Below are 16,803 nucleotides of genomic sequence, written 5' to 3'. Positions count from 1 at the left end.
TGTGGGGGTGCTGGGCCAGTCTCCATGAACACCCCACCTGCCTGCCTGCCAACTACATCTGGTGCCCCCCAGCAGTAAGTGTGGGGTGGATGGGCCTGGCTGCCTGGGCAATGGGGTCAGTGGCAGTGGGACACACACCTACTCCTGGGCAGCAGCAGGAGGGGCTGTCAGGAAATTAAGTTTTGCTGCAGTGCCAACCATAATCCCAACCCACCACCCAGCTTCATGGACTACAACTCCCAGTGCACACAAGAGCCACATGCAGGGACAGGGTGGATTGTGCCAAGCAGCACCTCCATGGCTGGGGGCAGTGGGACCATTCAAACCCTCCACAGCCCAGGTTGCACCCTGTGTCTGGGCTGGGCAGGGCCAAAGGACACACCATAGGCTGGACAAAATCATGCTGTGGGCTAAATCCAGGGCACGGGCCATATTTTGCCCCCCAAGCTTGGCCAATAAATAGCATATACACACTAACATATAGATAAAAAATACACAATACACAATCACATCCATACATTAAGACATGTGATAAAACCACATAATCTATTATTTGCCCACTAAGCCATCTTTCTAAGTCTATAAACATCCATGGAACAGGATCAGCTGTGCCAGGATATGTCCTGACACAGCTGATTTGCTGCACTAAGGGACAGAGACAACACCTGCTATCCCAAGTCATTATTCCCAGGGCATGCTTCTGTAAGTGGGAAAACCCAGACAAGTGCTCCTGGGTCTTCATGTGCCTCATCCTGCAGGAGGAATTCCAGGGTTTGCAGGATTGGTCCCCTGAAGTGCCTGTCCAGGGCATCTGAAGAGTGTGGCAGCCCCAAGCTAACTGCACTCTGTTGGCTAGTTCAGTGGAATGATGAAAAGTAGGGAGACCTACTGTCATTTTTCTAAATGATCATTTTCATATTAAGAACATAAAAGGCATTATTATTTGTGAGTCGCTGGTGGGGAGGGGTTACATTTCTTCTTTCAAATTTTTCATATTTTTGAAGCAATTCCATAAAATTAGTCCTGGCTTGAAGAGAGTATGACCAATGAGGTTACACTTGATGGTCTACTGATGTCACATATTCCTTCCTGACCAGTTGCCTCATGTCTAACAATATGAAAAAAATCCTACTAGGATCATATTTTAGTTAGAATATGTTTAATTTAGAGATGATTATGTCATGGTACATCAAAGCACAGTTACATACAATTACACAAACACAAATATAATCATATCTAATATTACCCAGCATTGCTATAAGTAGTGGAATGAAGTCAACAGAATTGCAGGGCTAGAAGGGACAGCAAGGTTCACCTGGTCCCACCCTCTGCACAAATTACAGTAAAATGATTTACTATATCTGTTATAAGGCACCCACCTCTTTGTTCTTTGGAAATCTTGGAAATGACCACTGGAATATTATGTTCTGCTCCACCCTGGAAATATAAAACAATTAATCACATCTTCTTGACACTATTTTTGTTTATAAATATGGGTTTAACCCTAAATGCATCTTAGACAAATTTCAAAGAATGCATTGCAGACCTAGAGAGAGAGAGATGCATCTGTCTGTCTGTCTCTCTCCCTCTTTATATATACACACATACATATACACACATCTCTCTCTCTCTATATATATATGCATATATATATATGTATATCTATAGAGAGAGAGAGAGAAAGAGCGGTGGAGATGTGTGTATGTATGTATTTGTGTATATATGTATATATACATACACAGATGTATAGATATAAATATCCCACTTTGCTCCTTTTTCTGTGATTTAATTAGCTGACAAATGTAATTAATTCCTTTTTCTCTTTGAAGAGCCATCAGTATAGTATTTGACTGAACAATGTGTAAAATTGAAGAACTAGAATAAAAATCACTGTAGCTTCTTCACATTTTCTACAGATTAGTATATCAGACCATGTAATAGAAAGGGAAAATGGGCATCATGCTGTAATGGCAACCATGCTGTGACCATCTGATTTTTGTGCCGGCAAGAAACAGGTAAACAAAAGCCAAAAAATCAAAAGGTTTGGATCTCAGATTAAAAGGAATCTTTGTTGCTGCTACATGAGTGTGCACACACACTTTTGCCTGCACATCCCCACAAGACACACAGTGTACAGGCAGTAAAATAAGTAACAAAGAACAAAAAAGAAGTCACTAAGAAATAGAACAGCAGGTCTTCAATAAGAAAAAGCGTGGACCACAATGTCTTAAAGAAGCTGTTCAACTGTACTGTGCCATTCAATCTACCCTGCATGGTGCTATATGTAAAGCATTAAAAATAAAAGCAAAATAAAGGAGAGAAAAGAAATATAGAGCAAACCAGTATGGGCAGAACTGTATTGCACTGGCATGCGCTCCACAGCTGCATTTTCCACCCTTGCTTATTTTGGTAGGAATCAGAAATGTCCAGGTTAACTATAATTTCTGAATTATTTTTGCTTGCAGTGGCTACCTTGAAATATAAATCTGACTTAAACCCATCAAATTTGGCCATGGTCATTTTTTCCTCAAGCATTTCCCTCCAACCCCTCTTCAGCATGAAAATTTACCTTCAGCACCATAATTCATCTCTCACTGAACCTTCCTCCCGCCCCCACCTCCAGACCAATATACAGCTGTGGGACAGAGCAAGGACAGTTAGGTTACTCATAATGGCACAGAGATGCTACAGAACCCTTTCTAACTTGCAGTCACTTGCAGCTGAGGAGCTATTTTGATTTCTCACATCTAACAGTTTGATCCAGTAGAATAAGGGTGGAATTAAGAACAAGACTTGTGCTCTATAACCCTTGCTCTTTTCTGTTTAACTTATTTGGGAAATTGTCCCTTAAATATTTTCTTTCTCTCAACTTACCCACTTAAAAATCTTCTTGATTTCTGCTCCTAGAACATATGTAGGTAGCAAAGTGATGTATCTTATAGCTTCTTTAGAGGTAGGGATAGGCAAAGGAGCTAGCAGGTAAGAGGCACTATCATCTATAGATTTTCAAATGCCAGCTTATTCTTGTGGAGATGTCAGGAAATGATCTGGAATCCCCATGGAACAAGGTAATTCATAGTGGCTTAATATACCTTCTGGCAGTAGCTGCCAACAAAAAGGATCTTTAAGACTTTGATTGTCTATGACATTTTCTAGGAATTGAAAACATAGGAGTGAAAATAAACTCTAGGGCCACTGAGTCCATGCCTTGTGTTCATGGACAACCATTTGTTCAAAAGGGCCCACATGAATGACTTTTTGCAAACCATAGCTACAATTCACACAATATAAGAACATTACCATGCAGAAAAGGAAGAGAGAGGAAGGGATAAGGATGCCACCAATGCTGAGATCACAACAATTGAAGGGAACTTGTTAGATAAAATATATTCAGTTGATTCTGGATGCCTCATAATTCATATTGCCAGTATATGGGGAGAGTTATAAAACACAGACCCTCATCAGCATGTTCTGATTATTCAAAACATAGAAAAAAATCTGAGCCCACCATGATTTTAAATAGATTCAAGGATTTAGGTGAACTGTATGAACCCATATAACAACTTTATGTTACTAAATAACCCTTGAGGTTTTGTTCTGCTTTGTTTTTCAGAATAATTGAGTTCTCTTTGGTTAGAAAAATCCAGCTCAAGTTCACCGACTTTAAAAGTCTCATCCATCTTCCTTTCAAATATTCTTAATTAACACACACATTTGATTCTCCTTTACAACTTCCAAGCAGTATCCTAAAGTGTCTCTTAGATTGTTCACCTCTAAACAAATAATGTTAAAGAATCATGAAATAATATTGCAGCGTAAAAAATATGAATCTCTTGCTGTATCCTAGCCATACCAGAAATATGGGAAAAGTAGTAGTTTTGGATTAATCAAAAGAGCTGTATCTCTATTGACAAGGTATTCCAGTTGACAAAACATTTAAACAAATGGCCTAACATTCACCTTCCTTTCAAATGTTCCCCATTAACGTGCACATTCAATTCTTCTTACAGCTTCCCCAAACCCCTCAAACAACCCCCTCCCCCCACCACAAACCCTCACTCAAACAATGCTGAAGATTGTAGAGAAGATAACAGAGTAAATGACTTCGGGAAACTGCATGGGTCCCATATAACGTCTTTGTAGACATTGTTGTAGTACGAACACTGTTTCATCCTACAACTTTCAAAACCCTCCAAAGAGATCAACACACATGCTTAAGTCAAAATTGTGCCTCTAAAGCACAGTTTTTGGAGTTCTTGTACCTGACGCTTTAAGAACGTCTCATAAAGCACTGGGAAGCATGATCTTTTTTTGCAGTTTGACAGTCTGTATTTCCCTTTTTGCTCCTTTGCATATGAGATTATATATACTGATTAGAGAAAGGGGAGACAACATTCTTCCTACTTAGTAAAATCTAGGGTCACTAACATGGATTCAGGTTCAATCTAGCACGGTATTATTAACTATGGTTGTTTTACATTAATTTTCTTCCCCAAACAAGTAAAAGTCAGCAGATAAGAATATCAGTAATACAAGTAACTCTGAAAGAAAGAAAGGAAAAAAAAAAGGAGGTTAGAGGTTGGTATATACCAGTGAGTCTGGTAGGTATGTGAGAATATTTCCATTTCAGAAATGAAGAAACAGACACAACATATTGCTATTTTACAGCATGCCTAGCAGCCAAATCAAATAATATTTTCAAAGTCTAAAGGTCAGTTAGAGAGAGCTGAAACAACATGCAAGAATTTCTGGCTCATGGTCCTATGTTCTATCCACTGGTGTATGCTGCTGCAGAGGTTTATGGCTGCATCCGCCATGGAAGTGTTACTAATACCCAGAGTGAAAAATGTCTTGTTTAAATTCTGTTTGAGTGTGACCATTTCTGGAGCAGTTTCACAAATCTGAAGACCAGCAAATCGAAACAAAAATCCTTAATGGTGAACGTAGTGCCCAGGTCTCACTACATATATAATCTATGTACCTTTCTGTATTTTAAAGAAGATTCAGAACTGTCAGCAGACCTATACTGTATATCAGAGCTCATTTGTGTGCAGAAGCATCCATGGGTTGTGTCTTAAGGGCCAGGTGTAGACGAAACAAGGGGCATGTGTGCACAACACTTTAAAGCAGGTTAAATGCTTCTGCACCACTTTAATGGTATTGGTGTTTGCACACGTCAGTGGTGTATTGCTCAGTAATTCCAGCTGCTGTAGCAAATTTTGCAGCATAATGTGCCTTAAATGACTTGGGGTGCAGCAAACTAGAACACCTCCAAGGAGTTTTAGCTTGCTGCCCTACAGCCATGGAGCAAAGCACCGTCCCCCATGAAGCTCAGGGGCTAAGCAGGAACCCTGTGCAGGCAGCCTGGCAGCAGCCTGGGAAAGCAGGTTCTGCCCAAGATCTTTTTTTTTTTACACTCCCTGTAGCCTGCCTGAGCTGTGCAGGGGCTCAGTGCTTCCCTCCATGGCTGCGGTGCATGCTGGGACCACCTGAGCTGGGTGCCTGTGGGCAGGTGCTGCCTGGGGTGGAGGGGCCACAGCTGCCACACAGGGAAGCACCCCCCCCCCCCCCCCCCCCCCCCCCCCCCCCGCAGCCCAGGGACTGCTCCACCGGCCAGCAGCTCACCCTCCCCTCCAAAGAGGCTGGGAAGTTTGAGTGTGTGCACAACATGGGGTTTAAAGGGGCCTAAATTGAAGCGGTGTTTTTAAAAACGCACTGCTTCAATTTAAGGCCCCCATTTCATCTACAAATGCCCAAAGAGGCACAGTTTTGATTAATACATGAATTTTGATCCATTGGGGGGTTTGAAAGATGTAGTATGAATCAGTGCAATGTCTAGCAAAATGTTACATCCAACATATTCACATCCCACAAGTCATTTATGAGAACATTAATATGGAATAACTTATAGTGTTAATCTGACAAGCAATAACCACTCTGCACTATGAGACACTCCAAACTAATGAAGCAGAAGACAAGACAGTTACACTTACTGAAAGTGTATATAACTTGTGTATGTACATTTCCTGAAAGAAATAAATGAAACTGGTGTGACAGTGTTTGTTATCTTGCTCCTGAGCTGCAGTAAGTGCAATTAAATTACAAGAATCCTGCTACTTTGTTCAGAGGCAAATGATTATGGCTCAGCTTCTTTTACTGTAGCTTAGGGGTAGACAGGTAAAACAGTTACTGTGGACCTACTGACAGGCTCCCAAGCAGTAAGCTGTGCACCTGTCTCAGTATAATTGCACATCTACCCATGCCCTAAGAGTGCTTTTTATAGGTGAGGTTAAGCCACTTCCAAGACTTATTCCAGACTAACTTACTCACATGAATAAGCATGCAATCATAGAAAGGTAGACATGGATTACAAACTAGAAATTATATTTTTAATCAATTAAAGACGTTGAGTAAAGCAGTTTTCTATCCCCAGCTGGTTCTTTTATCAAACATATCTTGTTTAATCTTGAAATGAAGAAAAAATATCCATGTCTAAAAATCACAGGTTCATCTTGAATAGTTGTATGTGTGTGCATATGCATAATTGTGCACTTATACACATGCCTGGGTTCATGACTCTTTTTTTGCATGCAACTAGACATTTAAAAAGTCAAATGCCTAACAAACTCAATACTTAGTCAACTTTTGATATAGCTAATCTTATAAAGAAGTGTGATTAAAACAAAGATGGAAAGGTACCATACAGATTATTGGTAGCTACAATTTTGTAACTGAAAACCTTAATTTGTTTAATGAAAAATGAATTTGATCGCCTCTCTGAGCAGGAACACTAAACCTGTCAGATTATAAAAAAAATATCATTTAAAAAAACATGCACCTTTCAAACTCTCTCTCAAACGCTGCATCTTAATTTTGTCACCAAGATATGATGCCTGCCTGAAACACTATGCTTTACTCATCAGTCCCGAAAGTTCACCCAGTGTTCATGCTTTATCATAATGACTTCTTAATGAGTATTCAGAAGGCAATTCAGAAGTTTGAGAAAATAATTCCTTCTGATTGAAACTTACTGCGCACAATTGACTCCAGAGACCATGTAAAGCAGCTTAGTTCTGCTCCAGATAAAAATCAGTTCAAGTTTTCCCATTTAATTTAGTGGCAGCAAGGTCTAATGTTTAAGGAGAACTGATTCAGCTTCCCTGCAAAGGTAGCATCACTTTTTCTTTTATTGCATATCAAATGATTATTCTCAAAAAAGAAGTATCAAAAAGCACAGAAGCAGGTGATGTTCAAATGAGTAAGTGCTTGATTCTGGTATCCTTACATTGAGTAACAATTAGGCCCCCCGTACATGTTATCAGTATCATGCAATTACCAGGTTAGCTGCTTAATTACTTTAGAAAGTTACATGTGCAAATTAACAATTGTGCCATAAAAAGATCCAACCAGCTATAAATGTATTGCCTGAAAATGTGTATTAATGTAATAGCTAGTTGCTAACCAGCTTTAAATTTGCACATGTAGCTGGGTGTGCCACCACAGCTGGAAACCCCATCAGCTGACCAGGCTCTCAGCCAGAAGGGTGCACTATGTGCAGCCGGGGCTGGGAGTTTCACAGCTGAGGGGTCTCTCAGACCCAGCAGTGCCAGGCAGCTTTGGACTCTGGGTCCTGCCAATGACCCATAGTTGCCAGGACCCAGAGTCCAGCAGCTGTGGACTCTGAGTCCCAGCAGCTGAGGAGCACAGCTGGAATCTCCCAGCCATGGGGATGCATGGAGCACTCCTGTAGTCTCCCAGCCATGGGGTTGTATGGTATGCCCCCAGGGGGGGAGATAGCTGCTGGAACACAGTGTCTGCAGCTGCAGGACTCTGATTCCTAGCAGCTGCAGGCATGGCTGCAATCTCCCAGCTGTGGGGGTGCAATGGACTCCTCCACAGCTGGGAGCCCCAGCAGCTGAGGGGGACTCCCAGCTAGGACAGCTTGCTTCTTGCAAGTGCAGGAAGAGCCCAGGATCAGGCTTCCCCTGCACTGGCAATAAGGCACAATGGGATCTAATGAATGGTTCCACAATCATGCTTCCTGCTATGCACATGTAGCATGGCAGGAGCAGAGATTGTGCAAGTCACGCATTAAATCCCATTGCGTTTCTACCTGCATGTGTAGAGGAGTCCCCAGTCACACAAATAATCCTCCACTAAGTTAAATTAATTCTTGCATGTCTAACTGATGATAGATTAACAGAGTGGTAATGTAGTGTGGAAGAATGCTGAATTCCAAGGGGACTATGAACTTCTCTTCTGTTTCTAAGAAAGAAAAGGAAAGTCTACAGTTCTGAATTACATATTAGCATGAGAGACTTAAAGTTAACCATTATCTGTCATCACCTGCATTGAGAAGAAATTTCTAATAGTAGATATCCTTTAATTTAGCAGGAAAATCAATCATTGGAAGTTAAAAGCTAGACACATTCTTATAAAAGTAAGGCAAAATGGTAATGAAGATCATTAACCACTGGAACAACATAAGGCTACAATGGATTCCTCATCATTTGAAACTTCTTCTGCGGGGAAGCAAAAAGGTGCCTATATTTTAAGGCAAGATGCGACACAAAATCATGTACCTGACAGAGCTCATCAACCACCAAATTCTCTCCTGATTTCTAACCTAACTTCAAGTCTCGTGGGAAAAAATGAACAAATATTATGTATATAACCTCCTGCTAATGTATATCCATTTGAATCATCTTTACTGAATGTAACTGGCCAGATTCCTTAAACTTTGAGAGATGAGCAAGCATTAGTCTAAAGCAAGGGTGGGGAATTATTTTGGCTGGAGGGCCACTTAATGAATTTTGGGGACCTGTTGAGGGCCACTCTCATCTCCTCTCTGTTCCTCTGCATTTCTTTATCTCTCTCTTATCTCTCTGCCTCCTCTTTGTCTCACTTTCTCTTCTGTTCTCTCAGTCTCTCTCCCACTCTTTCACTCCCTCTCCACCCTCCCTTCCCCCCTCTCCATAACCCAGAACCTGCAGTTCACCAGGAGCCCTGACTCTCAGCTGTGGATCCAGATGCAGGGTTCAAAATACAGGGGGAGTCCAGGGGGTCTGAGCCCCCACATAAGAGATGAGAGCCCTTAGCCCATCCTGCACCTTTCTAAGCAGCTCAGACAGTGGTGGCAGCTCCTTCCAGCTTTCAGCTGCCACTGCCGCAGCCCCGCCAAGAGTCATAATGTAATTTGAACCTGCCCAGATGGAAGTCTCCATCTGGGTCTACAGCTGAGCATCAGGGCTCCTGGTGAACTACAGCTTCAGCTGGGTTCTAGAGGGAGAGGAATGGAGGGAAGGAAGGAAGCTGAGAGAGACAAAGAGAAGAGACAGAGAGAGCGACAGAGAAATGCTGCCACCCACCTGGCATTGCAGCAGCTTCTTCCTGGGTCCAAGCTTGATGCCATTGGCAGGTTTTGGGACAGGGCTCCAGGTGGGAGCTTCCATTTGGGGTGGTTGGAGGCAGGGGCCTGTATGTGCACGTGCACATGGCTGGCATGCAGCCAGGCAGGGTGGTTAGAGCAGCCCAAGCAGCTGGATGCATGTAGGTCTATGGGGGGGCAGGGGTTGGATGGTTACAAATGGGTCCTGGTACAAAAAAGTTTGAGAACAACTGGTCTAAAGAATACCCCAGGTGTGTGTGTCAAAGGCACATCTGGTGCATTCAGGGTCAGGTTGTCACACCACCCTTATCCCTTGGTAAGCAGATGTAGCAATTAAATATTTGTACGCTATTTCTGGCCTGAATTTCACCTTACAGTTACTGACATAAGTTTGATTGAATGCCTTTTGTCAGAGACCATAATACAAATTATAATAAATAAAATTGATCAAAACAAATAAAAATATTTTTGTCTATTTCAAAATCTTGATTAATCAATGTTAATAGAATTATTGAAACTCACTTTTCACATGCCATTATTTATTATTTCTATTTTATAAGGGAATCAAGGATCATGGCCCTACTGTCCTAGCTGTTATTCCAGCATATATCTAAAAGAAGCAGCTTCTACTCTCCCCTTTTTCCCTGACCACTGCCCACCTCCCCCAAAGTTTCCAAACTTAGAAATACATTTTTTCTATTTTTTCTATAGTGGTGCTTGTTACTTAATATGTACTAATGAAGGAAATGCCTTGACAGTAACAAGAATCAGTTAAAACCATTTTTAACATTTTAAATGAAGAGGGCATATATCCCACCTCCCCAAGTTATTTTTTTACTTATGTTTAGTAAAGCTTTGTATTTTCTAGTATTTCCCTGTTACTTAAACAAACTGCTATAACCTGATACTTCCCCCAAAATTGTATATTCTAAAAGAGACATTGCTGTATTGGAAACTGACAACATCCATGTAATGAGTTTTATTAAAGTTCATCTTCCAGACTTTAAAAATCCTTCCTTTTAGGCTCAGGTTCTGGTTGTTTCTATAGTAGCTATAGGATTTCATTCATCTTTTTTTGTTATCTTATAATGACATATGCTACTTTATTCAGTAAACACAACCCAGGAAGGCATTGCAGGGAAACAACTTGCTTAGTGTTGACATGGTTCACAAGTAATATTGGCCACAATGTAACAATTCATTTCCCATAACTAGGGGTCTTCAATGGGCTTATAGGATAAAAGTGAAAATACCAAGACATATTTTAAGAACTAATATTTCAGCAATTTGCTTATCGATGATAACACAAGTGCACATTAATCTCTTTTCTTAGTCGCTTCTTCTAAGGTCAGTCCTAGCAGCTATTCACAAAAAAGTCTATACTCCCACTTCATATGCATAACTTAAAGCTCTTTTGCATTCATGTGAAGTATGCCTGATTCTTCCCACTGCTATCTTAAAGCTGAGGAGTGCTGTGTTTAGAAGAAAGATAAAATTAATTCTGTGTTGCATACACTAAGATTCAAGGTTGAGGTAAGATATTCAAAATGATTAACTCTTTCTTGTTTTAAAGGAAAAGAGTCCACCAACACTATTAATGTTCCTTATATCTCCCTGTGTGGAAAAATAAAGTTGTATGATAAATTGCTGCTGTTCCCTGACCTACAGCAAAATAAACAGTGTGAGGAAACAATAATACTTTCTGTCTTATTAATGAATGAAAGTGAATTAATGTGATATTCTATGTAAGAGAATTGATGATAAACTCATTGGCTGTTCCACATGCCTGCCACCATAACTTAGCATTCAGTAATAAGCACTTAAATTAGAGTTCTGTTGAACAAAAGAACAGTCTGTGCTATTGCACACCTTTTGTAATTCTTGTATGAAATGTTATTAGAGAGGGCTAAGCCTGAATCTTAAGGGGATGCACTTTGCTCTGCCTTCCATTTCACCAGGCAGAATTTCTGCTGATTGCCCTATTGTGAAAGTAAATAAATATTTTAACTAAACCCTTTAGAACGTATTTGCTCTATTGTTTCAAGTGTTTTGAAATATGTATTTTAATGAGGGCAAATTATAAGTAGAAGACAAAGGCATTTCTTGTGTAACCTGTGGAACAATAGGAAAAAATGTATATTACCTTTATACTTAATCCAAATCCTCCTACAGTTTGTCTTCTAATTGTTACTGTTCTTTCCTGAAAAAGTTAGATCAAGTTCAGTTAGTTTTAATATTTTCTGCCACAATATCTACATTCACATGTCAATGGGTTGTTTCTAGCCCCCTTCCCACACTATCTTTTCTTGTCATAATAAATCTGTGAATTCCAGAGTACAAAATCTGAAGAAACTGATAAATTCTGGAAGCTTGAATGTCTGAAAAAGGCAACCTTATCTTAAACTAAAGCTCATGTATTTATTTTTTCTAGCTAAAGATTTCATTCCTATTGAATGACATTGCTGAATTTAATAGCAATGAGTAACTGAACTTTGCCAATATGTCACCACAGATTCCAGTATTGACTTCACATTTTTCTTCATCCACTGTACCTTCTTTATATTTAATGTGCAGAACTGCTCGGTGGCAGCCATCCTAGATATTTATATTTGTAAAAGTACACAAGTAGAAAATATTTTTGAGGTTCCTGCTACCCACATTTACTCTTGGAACAAATGTAGTATTTCAGTTAATACTGAAAACCATATGATCAGTTATACCCATATACCATACATGGAGATGCACACTCACATAGATTCACACACACACACACACACACACACACAATTGTTGATATTTTTCTGTCTCAAAATAAAATTTAGTGATATGGATCTTACACACATATTTACACATGTGCATGTTATTTATTTTATATAGTTTAAAATTATACCCTTAGTAATCCAAATTTAATTCATCACTATGCTGTATCCAGCTCCAAAGCAAATTATTCTGGTGATATCCTATGTAAATTAAGGGCATGCTTAAATCTTATTTTGTGTGTGTGTGAAAGTGGTAAACAAGCATCCCTGTACTGATCTATATAAGCTATCTATACCACACCTACTAATGCTACAGAAGCAGTAGTTCTCCAGAAGCACTATGTGGACCTGTCTATACATGACACTATGTAGCTGTAACGATGCGCTACAGAAATGTAGCTTATCGCTACAGCAATGAAGTGGTGTTGAGCAGTGATGCCTGTGCTACACCGCCATAGTGATGGCCTACCTCATTATAGCACATTACTACAGCAACGTAGCATATACAAATATCTGTGCACTGCTACAGCAATGTAGCATCTAAAAATTACGGTGCAGTAACGGCTGTTACTGAACCATCATTTAGTACTTCCAAAAGTAATAATGGCATTGTGGGGGGCACATGTAGACTTGCCCAGTATCTACTTCATAGGAACACAGGACTGGTAGGGATCTCCTAAGACATTGTGTACATTCCTCTATATTTACAGGCATCTGTTAACTCTTATGTGTCACTTAAATCCCTCTCACACAATTACAAGGCACAACACATGCTATAGGTAAAATCAGAGGAAACAAGGGCACTGCCAATGCCAAGGGCATTGCAACAACAGGGACAGCCTGTTAGTCAATACATGCCCAAGAGATGCCAGGAAAAATGGCCATGTCCCAAGCTACAGAAGGCAGTTCCCCCTTATAGTCCATGCCAATTTGTCTAAGGGAAAATTTCCTTCCAGATACCAAATTTGGTGGTTGTTATGACCTGAATGAAAGAGTAGTTTCTTTAGCTAGGAACTTCTGAATTTTTTAAGACCCAGCAGGAACATCAGTAGATTCCAGTACAAAATTCCCAACATTAGCTGTGACCAATATCCTAGTACCTTGGAGGAAGACAAAAACCAAAAAAACAAAAACACCCAAAAAACAAATAACGTCCCCCCCCCTCAAAACCTACAGCATTAAAGAGGAAAAAATAGTTTTCTTTTGCCCAAATGATAATGAATAAAAGTAGATCTTTCATACCTCAAGAGCTACCTTATCATCATAAACTGGGGATTGCAAACATGCAACTCCAGATCACACTCACTGTGCATGTCTAAATGAGATGCTTTACTGAACAGTAGAGCAAATTATGGCACAGTAAGCATCCATATCTACACATACAGATGCTTACTGAACAGTAAATAACTCTATTTGTGAGAAAATGTGCTACCTGAATATACAAGTAGCAAATTTACTTGTAATTACTTACTGAACAGTAATGCAAATTTTCTCCTGGGCAGCCTCAAAACTGGGGGCAGCCTCAGCTCAGCTTCAGAGCTAGGAGATTCTTGTCTGAAGCCACATATCACTTCCCATAGCCCCAGCTGGTCCCAGGAGGAGACTGCACACCTCATCGTGCTGTGGAGTGAGGCCAAGCTGCTCACCCAGTTTGTGAAGAGCAGGTGCTCCAATGCACGTATCTATGAGGGGCTGTCGAGTCACATGTCAGAGCATAGGGACAACCAGTCAGTGCATCAATGCCACATAAAATGCAAGGCCTTGTGCACATAGTGGATCATGGTCACTGACCACAACCAGTGGTTGAAGGCTACTTGCAAGTCTATGTCCTTTATGCAGCAGCTGGATGACATCCTCATGCCCTGAGACCCTGGCCTGAGCCATGCTATGTACTCAAGCACAGGCAGCCTGCCCAAGCCTCCACTATGGCCTGGCACCCACAGAGATGAATAACCTGGGGGGGCCCTCAGGCCTCCAGAAGCCCATAACACTGAGCTCCTAGCCTCTGGCCTCCTCCAGTAGCTCAGGGAGTCTAAGCCAGCACCTTCCCCAACAGTTCTGTGTGCTCATTCCCAACAGGCCGGCCATGTCACCACCAACTCCTCCCAAGAGGGCCCCCCTGCCAAGGCATCCAAATGCCATGCTGCTGCAACCCAGAACACTGTCAGGAGCCACAAGTCCTTGCCACCAGCTGGAATTGACTCAAATCACTGGGGATGCCTGCCATGGTCTCACAGTGGGGGGATGGCCCTCCCATTCCATGCACTAGCCCCAGCCCCAGTCCTGGCCCCTGCCCCACATTTCTGTCTGGACCATGAGCTCCTCTAGGGTATGGGCAGTGACAGGAGGCTTGGCCAGTGGCTGCCTGAGCCAGGGCCTGCCCAGCTGACTTACCATGGTCTGTGTACTGCACAGCCCCCTGGTACAAAGCATCTTATTTCAGAAATGATGCAAGCTGTCACAAACAACCTCTTTCTCCTGGCTCTGTAGGCCCTGCAGCTGCACACAGGGGAGAGGTACCAGGTGACAACTGGGATGTTCCATCAGAATCATTGGCAGCCTCAGCTGGTGCCCTGTGGATGCACCAGCTCCAGCAGTGCAAGACCAAGGACCAGACCCAGCTGCTGAACCAGCTGGTCACAGTGACTGAGGAGTGCCTGACAGGCTTGCAGACTTGGCAGGTGGAAAACACTGCCTGCGAGGACACCAGGGACTGACACAAGCAAGCCAGGGACAGGCAGTGGGACCAGGCAGACCAGGAGTTCTGGAAGAGGCTCCTGGCCCCAGAGGAGTGGTATATGGAGGCTGGTGCCTGTCCTGGTGACCAGGGAAGTGGGGGCAATGGATAAGGACCATTGGGTGCTAGACATTGTCCTCCATGCTGATCTCTGCCCTGCCCCTGGCCCTAGCCTTTCCTTCCCCCTGGAAGCTCAACACTACACAGAAGTAGTCCCCATCCCCCAATGGGCCTGGGCTAAGGTGCAGCAGTACCTCCACTGGCCAGGAACTCCTGCCCTGGACCCCACCCTGGGTCCCCTTCCACCCAAACTTTCCCCCTGCTCACCCCAGCTCCACACAGCTGTGGAGCAGAAGCTGCCTGCAGTGGGGTCAGGACCATGCACAGGATATGCTGTCCCAGCCCTCCAGATGCAGGAGGGGAAGATAGGCACACCAGCTGAGCAGTACCCGCCATCACCACAGGTGAGTTCCCCACCCATTGGCCTTGCCTCAGCATTCTGTAGGGGAGCAGCCAGGGCTCGGGTGCTGGCTGCATATCCCCAGGCTCCACTTCCAGGTTCCCCTAGCCCATGGCTCCCCACCCCCGGAAGGCTCACATACAGCCCACACTGCAAATATTATTGGTGGTGGGTGGGGTGGGTGGTGGAAGGGATCTGTGGGGAGAGGGCAAGAGAGAGAGGTTCTTTGGGGAGGGGGAATGAGCTCTGATGTGGAGAAGGCGGGGGAGGTCTGTTACTGTGGAGGGGACTAAACTGCTTTTCTGTAGTGACTGTGGTAAGGATGGGCAGTGGGGCAGGGCTCCATGGGCAGCAGTACAGGTGGGCTATACTGATTGAAGAGTGCAAGAGGAGGTGGTTAGCCAGTGCCTCACACCCAGTATCCTAATCCCCACTGGCAGGTGTAAAGCTTACTTGGGGCCTCAGTGGAAGGAGCAATGCTAGTGCTCCTGGTACCAGGCATCTTCCTCCTGCTGTGCTTATGGAAGAGCTCCCCCTGGGCCTCACAGATGCTATGTAGCACACATGCTGTGGCAATGACCTGGGGGATGTTGGCCTTATCAACCTCAAGGCAGGTGGTGATCCACCTGATCCACCAAGGTGCGCTCCACTTTGAGGCCCAGCGAATTGATACTAAGACAGAACAGCAGCAGTGGAGGAATGAGAAGGAGACCAACCCAGGGCTCTGAATCCCACTCCCCTGTGAAACAACATGCCCCCAGAATCTTCCAGAATCTATGTGTGCTTCCAGAATCTGGCTCCTCAGTCACCTGAGAACCCATCGAACCTAACTGACTTCATCCTTGATTTTGAGGGATTGCCAATGATGCCTCAGCATATTCTGAAGGGTGGCACACTCCTCCAGGGCAACTTCCTTGGCAGTCACCTTGCCCATGATGAATAGGTAGCTGATGTAGTGGAGGCTGGTGGGTGTGACCAACTTGAGCAGGGTGATGGCCAGCTGGGTCTCTGTGGGGAGGGACTGTCACATGGTGGTGTCCTGCTGCTCCAGGTGAGGATGGAGATGCTCTGGAAAGTCCTGGAAGGTGGCACAGATCATGTAAAAGGACTCAAACCAATGCTTATCATCCCAGATGGTCTGGACAACATCCAGCCACCAATACTGGCTGGCTGGCCAGGCCCAAAGGCAGTGGGGCTGAAGCCAGGCAGGTCATGGACAACCCCAGTGGTGGAATTCATGCATTGGTGTCATCCCTGCCAGGGTCCAGGTGGCAGCAGCATAGTGGTAGGGGCCTAGGATTCCATGGGGAGCTAAGCCTGGTGTCTGCGTGGCACTACAGGGCCACTAGGGCCAAGGTCATCCTCATGGTGGGAGAGCAGGGCCAGCATGATGGTCAGCAGGAGCCTGGTCTCATGGACATCACTGCCATGGCTTAGGGTTGGAACAGCCCTGAAGTAG

At 43.2% G+C, this 16,803-nt stretch overlaps 1 protein-coding gene across 1 annotated transcript in view; it reads right to left on the bottom strand.

Moving 5' to 3' along the window:
* SNTG1 (syntrophin gamma 1) overlaps positions 1-16,803 on the bottom strand; it is a 335,406-nt gene that overhangs the window by 269,070 nt on the left and 49,533 nt on the right. Inside the window, exons 4-5 of the mRNA XM_090037318.1 lie at positions 11,532-11,588; positions 1,380-1,437 (exon numbers count right to left, since the gene is read on the bottom strand). Of these exons, the coding sequence (XP_089893444.1) occupies positions 1,380-1,437; positions 11,532-11,588 (115 nt within the window). The remainder of the gene's footprint in view (positions 1-1,379; positions 1,438-11,531; positions 11,589-16,803) is intronic.

The sequence above is a fragment of the Crocodylus siamensis genome, chromosome 3 (assembly GCF_052110815.1).
Source record: "Crocodylus siamensis isolate JL-2025a chromosome 3, ASM5211081v1, whole genome shotgun sequence".
Taxonomy (NCBI): domain Eukaryota; kingdom Metazoa; phylum Chordata; order Crocodylia; family Crocodylidae; genus Crocodylus; species Crocodylus siamensis.
The sequence above is the reverse complement of the archived record's forward strand: the minus strand, read 5'-3'. Positions and strand labels throughout refer to the sequence as shown.